Genomic DNA, 8754 nt, shown 5'->3' with positions numbered 1-8754 from the left:
CTAAGTGATATTTTGGGTCAATGTAGGAAAAATACACCGTAAGTGCATCTTTGTGTAAACTGAGCGTACTGCAGATGCTTGCATCTCTAATTGTGTTTGAGAGAGACAGCACTGGATTGACAAAAATGGAACCGGGAGGTAAAACACTCATGAGGAAGTAAAAAAGACGGCAACGCTGAGTTAAAATTACATTTAAAATAGATCTCTTCATTTGTATTGATAATTTCTTCTGTACATCATGGGAGCTTGATTACTTTTCCCTGTTCATCTGTGTAAGCTGTTTTTTCTCCACTGTGCTCAGATTTTGAAAAGAAGTTTCTCCATTTAGGTTACATTAAAGTCATTTATTAGTGCAGCACTCGGTTGTAAGCACAGCAAGAACCTCAGACCTGCATTTAGTTTGCCTTCAGTTTCATCTGAAGCTGGGAGATGTTTGTGCTCGCTGGCTGTGTAAATTCTTAATTTCTAGTCCTAGATTCTGGCCTTTAAGGAAGCCAGGGTGGAAATGCTCAGTGCAATTGGGTTTCTGTTTCACTCCCCGAATGGCTGCTCCATGGCAGCTCCCAGATCACCATTAAATGGAACTAATGCCAAGCTGGGCTCTGCATGAGGCAAACGTGAGGTGTCTGGTCTGCAGACTCGGTTATTTCCACTGTAGGGTTTAAATATGAAGGCATTTTCCATCCTTTTCTTTCCCCTCCCTACTTTTTATTAACACTTCTGATGGAGCTGGATGCAACATTTCAGTGAATCGGGTAGAATTTTTGGGGTATATTAAAAAACTTCTCCCTTTCCAGTAGGTCCGTGGAGCTGAATGGATTCGCTGCACTCAGGGATCAGTACATCGGGACACCAGTGTCCGCGCACTATCAGTACCTCCCGCACCTTTTTAGCTATTCCGCCCACTCGGCTCTGGTGCCCCCGCAGACGCGCAGCCTGGACCCGCAGTCGCACAGTCTCATCAATCAGCTGGTGTCGGCGGAGGACCTGGAGCCGCTCGGGACGCCGATGCTCATCGAGGACGGGTGAGGGTGCACGGCATGGGGCTTGCGTGTTCCCGGCTGTTTCTCGGGTCCAGCTCATGCTGCAGAGCTGACGGCGAGGGGACGGCTGGGTGTGAGTGTTCACAGCCCCATTGGCATGGGGAATGCATCCCCTGGGAGAAGATACAGCCGCAGCACATGCAGCAAACCTGACCATGTCCCATGGGTGGCCCGTGCGCCTGCCTGGGGCTGGAGCTGGAGCCGGTACGCGTGGGGTTTTGGGCTACGTGACCATGCTGAGCCTGCACAGGAGTGGGATTTGATGGGTTTCAGCTCTGAGACTGCATTAACTGCACAAAAGACCTGGTAGTAAGCATGGCAGCTGGAAAAAAGCTGGGGAGAGCTGCAGGGCTGTCCCTGAGGCCAAGCTGCCCCATGCCTGGCGGGTGGGGTGCTGACCCTGTGGGTGACCCCAGGGATCCGGGAGTTCCCCTCTTCCCCCTGCCCCTTCCCCCAAGGCAGGCTGGATGCTGGCCCTGTGGGTGACCCCAGGGATCAGGAGGTTCCCCTCACAGCCCCCTGCCATGCACTCTGGGCACTGGCACGTTGGTCACTTGAACATGAATTCTTGTGGCATTTGCCTTGCTTTTCTGTCTGGTCAGATGTCGCCATTCGGTGTTGTTAATTATTTTTATGCCTTCATATTGACTGTGCCTGCAGGTATAAAGTGACTCAGGCAGAGCTGTTTGCGTTGTTATGTCGTCTGGCGGATGAATTGCTTTTCAGGCAGATTGCTTGGATCAAGAAGCTGCCATTCTTCTGCGAGCTCTCCATCAAGGACTATACCTGCCTGCTCAGCTCCACGTGGCAGGAGCTGATTCTGCTCTCCTCGCTGACTGTGTACAGCAAGCAGATCTTTGGTGACCTCGCAGATGTCACCTCCAAGTACTCCCCCTCTGATGATGAGCTGCACAGGTGAGATGTGGGGCTGAGCCTGCGGGTAAGGGAGCGAGATCTGGGCATGGAGGTGTGTTTGGGTGCCCTGTGACCAGTTAACCACCTCCTGGCACAGCTCACCTCACCTACTGCAGTTTTCCTGTTCTGTTTTTTAGGGAGTGGTTGTTCCAGGTCTAGAAAGTGTGCCATGGTTAGTCAGCGTTGAGTCCAGATTTCCTTCTGCAGGGGAAGTACTGTATGGTGCTGTTTGACATTCCCATAGCAATGCTGTCGTCCTCCAGCACAGCCATACAAAGCACCTTTTTATGGGGTGAGGAGAACTAACCAGCACTGTGGGTAACCCTGAGATACAGAACGGGACGTCTTATTTAAAGACCGTCTGGGCTAGTGGAAAGGTTGTTCACAAAGCTGGTTGTATTATTAAAGTGTTTGTTATTAATTGCCATTTCATTGTTTTGATTGTGTAAATCTAAAGATGTTGCAACTTCAGTCCTGTTTTTTCCATGGTACGTGCTATCTGATGCTCTGAGGAACCTGCCTTTCATTTATCATTTTGGTCAGGGTGCTGGTTTTTGGTTTGGGTGTTTTTCTTTTGTACCTGAAAGATCCTTCTCTGGTAGCAGACTCACAGTCTCACGATATTATGGCAAATAGGTAGGATTTCTGGAGACTGCTGCCCACCCTTCCTTTTACTATCTGCCCTATTTGCGCCCTGCCTGTGCCAGGCTTGGCAGTTTTACACCAGGGGATCTAAGTGTCTGATGAGCAGAGATTTAAAGTACTGCTGAGGTCCTTGGCCATCACAGCATCCAGCAGGTCCTGGAGGCTCCTTTGTGCGTCTGTTTTGCCAACTGGAGGGCTGAGGAGCCGAGAGCCAGCCCCAGGTGTCTCGTTTCCTGGGGCAGGTTCCTCCGCGCGTGGTTCTGCCTGGCTATTCATCGTGCATCTGGTGCTGCAACAGCGAGGGTCATAGAAAACCACAACAACACTTGTTCTGCATTCAGCCGGCCTTTTGTTCCTGCAGTCCTGGTCAGAGCCTCAGAAGAGAAGTGTTTGTTTCATTTTGGGTTTGTGATAAACACAAGCGAGAGGTAAGGCGAGAAGACAAAGGAGGAATCCTTGCCCTTCAGAAAGCGGCAATTCAGAGCTGGTTGCCTCCAAGTCCTTCAGAGATCTGTGCACATGGATGGAAATGGGTGTTGTTGGGAGCAAGATGTTTCTGCAGTCTCTTCTCCTGATTCAGCTTTTCAAGTATCATTAATTGTCATTAGTAACATGGGAAAATGCACAGCAGAAAAGCCATTTAGCGGGAGGTTGCACAGATGAGGGGTCTGGAGCTGCACGGCTCCCTCCTAGTGGTGGTTACAGTAATCCAGCCATGGCTTGGCTGCAGGGCGGGATGGTTCGTGAGTATCACCCTCCCTGTCCCATACACTCCTAGAAAAGCTGATCCCTTTGGATTTGTGAGGGGCTTTCAGAGAGGTGTCTGACTTGTGGGGTTTCTCAGCCCCCGTTTCCCTTGTTGATCAGTCATGACTGCAGACCAAAGTTTGTTACATCTCATCTGGCTGAAGATATCTGGCTGAGCTGTGGTAGCTTGGCGCTCCGGGGTTAATTTCTGTTCTTCTTTAGCAAGGTGACGGAAGCAGTGCCAACGCTTAGGTAGGTGGTGAAGGAAGGTGCAGGATGAGCTCCCTAGACTCTGTTTTAATCACTTCTGACAACTGGCGAAATGTTCTGTTTGCCTGCTAGATCGAGTGTTTTCTTTTATTTTGCTGTTTTTCTGGAGGTGAATATGAAATGAATGGATTCCTGACCTCCCCCAGCGCTCCTGATAGCGCTTCCCTTCCCCCTCCTCCCAGCTGATCCCGGTAACTCCCTGCCACAAACTTGCCTGGTGTAAACTGTTTGAGTGTGTGGAGGAGTCAGTCCTCGAGAAGAAATAGGGCTGTGAAAAACAGAACAGCTTTGTTCGAAAGGGGGAGGAAAGTATGCAGGGAGAAGTAAGACAGTTCAACTGCAGAAATGAGAGAAGAGCTCTCCTGGATTTATGAAGTGATGAGTGGCTGGTAAAAATGTACATGCTGTAAAAACAATTAAACGCAACAGATGACTGAGTGGTCTTTGTGCTCATTAACTTCTTGAGCTTTGCAATCTTGCACCTGCAAGATTTTTAATGTCAGCTTGAGAGCAAGAAAACTTGTACAACTTCAGATTAGCCGGCGAGGCTTTCATCACTTACGATATTACTTTCTTGAAGAAGTGACCTGGAGTTCAGATAGCTTGTTTTCACTTCTCCGGGGTCAACCTCCACCATGCATTTTACAAATAACTTTGAAGTAAACAAACACACATGCCAAAATAAGGTATTATTCAGTGAAAAGGGTTCTATTTTTGCTCTATTCAAAGATAGCTTTCTGACCGCGCTCTTGTTCTTTGTGGCGTACAATGCTGGAGCGTAGCTGAAGCTTCCCTAAACACTTCGGTCCCACTTCTCGGCATTTTTGCAATATGCGTTTTCTTTGAAAACGGGGCTGTTGCTGTGAGAGGAGTTCTGAGAGGCTGTTGTGGCCGTGGGCACACGTGGGATCGTCCTGGAGTGGTCCTGCTGGTGCCTGTGGGCACTGACAGCCCTCTGCATCCTCCAGCTCTGCTGTTGCCTACACCACGGCTTTTTCACGGTGCACACATTGGGCAAAGCTTAGAGGGCAACGGCACGCGTTCCTTAGGCTGCAGGATTCAACACAGCCTGCAGCTTCCCTTCTTTTAACACTGGTTATTTGTGGTTTCTTGCGTATCTGTATTTGTGAGAAGGATCCCAGCCCTGTGGCAGCGTGTCTCACCCCAGAAGCACTCAGCCGAGGAAAATTAACAAACCATAACGAGCAGGCAATAAATAGGGCTGTGTGGAAGTGCAGGATCCCTGTGAGTCACTTCTGGGAGTTTTGGGAGGTGAGCTTCCTCACCTGGCTAGGAGATAAATGAGGTGTGCATGGGTTGGTGCAATTCCTCAGTGCTTCAAACAGGGCACTTAACAGATGGGAGAAACTGGGGGCGTTTTGCTGTTGGAAATGGGCTTTGTTCTGGAAGGCAGCAGGTGCTGGGGGCTGTTTCTGCAGCCCTGTACCTTGGGATACGTTGAAATGTGCAGAGCCAAAGCCTGGGGTTGCACTGGCGTCCTCATTGAAATTTGGGGAAATACGAATGTGGAGAGGCAAACTAGTGTGCCTGCAAGCACAAGAAGTTTTTGTGTATTCCTGTTTCCATCAAACCTTTTCCTCTGTCAGAGCAGGTTGGGATGAACTGAAGCACCAAAAGGTGACTTTTTATGTGTAAAATCTCCGTTTTCTAAAATATCCGCAACAGAGAAGTTTGCAGTGGAGTGATTTTCCTTCTTACTGCTATTTTAATAGTGTCAGCAGGCTTAAGGTGGTTTTCATGAGGATTTTTTAGTTCTCTTGCAAGATGTTAAAATCTCTGAAATCTTTTTAATAAACTTCTTGCTGTTGTTATATGATGCGTGATCTCTGTCTTCCAGATTCAGTGAAGAGGGCATGGAGGTGATGGAGCGGTTGATCTACCTCTTTCGCAAATTTAACCAGTTGAAGATCAGTAACGAGGAGTACGCGTGTATGAAAGCCATTAACTTCCTAAACCAAGGTGAGTCCATGAGGAGAAGGTATTGGTCCCATGGGAGAAATTCTCCGAAATAGCCTGAGCAGCCTTTGCTTCCCGGGTGAGAAATGGGAGGAAGGGATCTGAGACCCACAGACTTACAGGGGACACATGGGTACCCATGTGGAGAAATCCTGGGAGTGAATTAATTAATTTGGCCAGTCTTTATTGCCTTTGAATTTAGACACCAAGGACAGCAGTGGGTCATTTTACTCACGTACCAGCGGTACTGATACCAGGGTTAGAGCAGAGCAGAGGCTGGTGAGACCTTTCCGGATAAGGTTTGAGTGGACCGTGACCTACCAGCTGCTAATAAACCTTTTGTCAGGCAAAGATCTGCCATCTAAAAGTATTATTGCTTTGGGTAACTGTTTAGGCTATTAACTAACCGATAATTTAAGAAGAGTTGATTTGCGTGACTTCTGAAGTAAGCACTGACTATTTGTATAACAGCCTTTGAAAGATTCCTGACTAGAAAGTGTATTTATTTGTTTTTTGCTTTAAAGGGCGAATTTGTAAAACTGATCCTCCCTTTTTTTAGAGCTTTTCTGACTCTTTTACCTTCAAGATATATATTTAGGTCACCGAGATACCTTCCTACTGTTTAAATTCTATACCTAACGCTACCTCTTTAAAGTAAATAGGAACCACAGACGAAGTATTTACGTTCAGGCAGTGAATTCTGCCTGACTAATTCTGCTGATTAACCAGCCCATTACACCTGGCTGTCGTGAGACCCCAGGCATTTCAAAATCCAGAGTAATTCTCAGTGTGTGAGAAGATCCCAATCATTTCCTAACACCTGCAGTGGGCTGAAGGGGTTTGGAATAGATGGGGTTTGTCCCATAGCAGTGCTCATCGCTGTCTTGGTGCCCTTCCCACTCGTTTGTAGGCTCGTAGGATGCTACTTCACATGGGGTGCGTGTAAATTAAGAAAACCATGGAGAGGCAAATGCTAAATGGGTGGTGTGCAGCTGTAATTTTGGAAATAAATGTCCCCAAAGCCTTTGGTGCCGTGAAGGATGGTTGCAGTCAGTAAACATGCCACAGGCTCTCCTCCCCCCTTGTTTCCAGCAGGAGATAGTGCTGACGCTTCACTCTGTGCTGGCTGAGGTTCCGGTTTGCTTCCCTGGGCAGTTTCCTGACACTGGATAATGCTCTTCTCGAGCTGTCTCCATTGTTTTCCAAAATGTATTTTCATTAACTTCCTGTCTTCTTTTATTTTTAGTTGAAGTTGGCAATTTTTTATGTGCAATACCTGCGAGTTATTTTTAAAAGTCAGCTTTTGGGCAGTAGATGAATGCCTCTTCCGTCAGATGGTGACAGCACTGATCCTGCACCGTGGATCCGCAGCTTCCTCGCTGGGTCCTCCCCGGGGCCCTGGCGGCGCATGGGTGCCGTTGTTCGCGCCCGGCGCTGCCAGCGGGGCCTGCTGCCGGGTTGATATCTCGGGAACGTCCATTTTCCCTTTGTGTACGTTGCCTGACATTGGCAAAGCTAAATTTAAGAGTAAGGAGTTGACAAGTTTATAAAGCTCGTAGGACATAATTCATAATCAGATGGGGAGAAATATGATGATACCTTGAGTTATAGAGCTGAACGCTTTGCTCGGCCAAGATGATGTAGCTGGAATCATCGTGTTTCTGTCTGAGGACAAATTACGCTGAATCTGTGGTGGGGACTAAACCTTGACATCCAGGCAGGCAGGGATTTAAGGCTGTGGAGCTGTTATCTCCAGTAGCATTTGTTGAGCTCTAAGATGAGCAGCTTAGGATATTTGCTGTTTTCATCCTGCGCCTTCGTGGAAGGAAATCCTGTACCAGACACGCGTGTAAAGACACATCCATGGTGCAGGGACGCCAGGAGGGGAGACAGGAATTTTAGCATTTGTCTAACCGGGCGCTTGAAGTGACCCCCAAAGCAGGCACCCACTGTAGAGTTTTAGCCGTCAGTCTGTCTTTCCTGAAGAAATAGCAGTAATCGTGAGGCTGCTCTCTTAGGATGTTTTTGGTGTGTTCATTGCTCTAAGCATGTTCGCTTTCAGACATCAGGGGTCTGACCAACGCGTCCCAGCTGGAGCAGCTGAACAAGCGATACTGGTACGTCTGCCAGGACTTCACGGAGTACAAATACCCGCACCAGCCAAACCGTTTTCCGGATTTAATGATGTGTTTGCCAGAGATACGATATATTGCAGGTAACGTTTTGGGCTCTATCTCCCACTAGGATCATGTGCAAGTTATGAAATTTGCTTTAAAAAGAAAACTCACGACAGTGAAATTCTTGTTGACTTCGGAGGATGTTTGTGTGGGACCTTTCTCTATCGAAGCTTCTCGCCCATCTTTGAGCCAGTCTCCTGTGACCCCTATCTCACCCAGCCAGACTGGCTTTGAGCAAGTTGTCCTTGTGGTGCTGGGGGATGCGGCATTAGGTCCTGCTCCAAGATGTGCCGTGCTCTCACCTGCCGCCCTTTAAGCACTTTGGTCAGGTTCTCCATTTTTTCTTCCTTTCCATCCCAATTTGGACCCATTTGAGGAGTTACTTCATAAGAAACAGAGAGATTAATGAAGGAGCAGATGATAAACCCACAGGTGAATTTTCAAATGCAGTTGTCACTAATCAAATCTGCAAGGTCTGGTGTTACTGAAACACTGCTTGTTCTGAATGCTGTGGCAAAGGGAGATACTTGCCTGTGCCAGGGCCCCGTGTACTTCATCCTGATCTGTTGTAACCAACTGGATAATAATCAGAAAGTAGCTCTCGTAATTTACTCATTGAGATCAACAAGGGAGTTAGAGGAGAGAAGGGATTTAGTCTTTCCCAGTTTCTATAAATACTGTTCCGTTGTGGAGAAATCGTTTTGATCTGACTTTGCCCGTTTATTTTGCTTTCAATTCCGTAAATAATAAATCGTGTTGTGTCCAAATGAATATCAAATGTCTAATGTCTCAGAGGGATGATTAACTGTTTCTCTGAGAGGTTCAAGGTAAAACCATCTCCAGCGTTGCCGGCTTAGGTGTCTCTGAAACCTGATTCAGGAGTGGCTTCTCATTCTGGTTTGTTGTTTTGTTGTTTTCTTACCAGGAAAGATGGTGAATGTCCCCCTGGAGCAGCTGCCTCTCCTCTTTAAGGCCGTTCT

General features: G+C 47.7%; 1 protein-coding gene across 1 annotated transcript in view; it reads left to right on the top strand.

The window, feature by feature from the left end:
• The window catches only part of NR6A1 (nuclear receptor subfamily 6, group A, member 1), a gene marked incomplete at both ends in the record, with an annotated part of 10602 nt that extends 1853 nt beyond the window's left edge, over window positions 1-8749 (top strand). Inside the window, 5 exons of the mRNA XM_010189678.1 lie at window positions 801-1025; window positions 1704-1958; window positions 5479-5600; window positions 7660-7812; window positions 8700-8749. Of these exons, the coding sequence (XP_010187980.1) occupies window positions 801-1025; window positions 1704-1958; window positions 5479-5600; window positions 7660-7812; window positions 8700-8749 (805 nt within the window). The remainder of the gene's footprint in view (window positions 1-800; window positions 1026-1703; window positions 1959-5478; window positions 5601-7659; window positions 7813-8699) is intronic.
• Between the last annotated feature and the right edge of the window lie 5 nt (window positions 8750-8754).

Source organism: Mesitornis unicolor, unplaced genomic scaffold, assembly GCF_000695765.1.
Source record: "Mesitornis unicolor isolate BGI_N332 unplaced genomic scaffold, ASM69576v1 scaffold28268, whole genome shotgun sequence".
Classification (NCBI taxonomy): domain Eukaryota; kingdom Metazoa; phylum Chordata; class Aves; order Mesitornithiformes; family Mesitornithidae; genus Mesitornis; species Mesitornis unicolor.
This window is presented reverse-complemented; position numbering and strand designations above follow the sequence as displayed.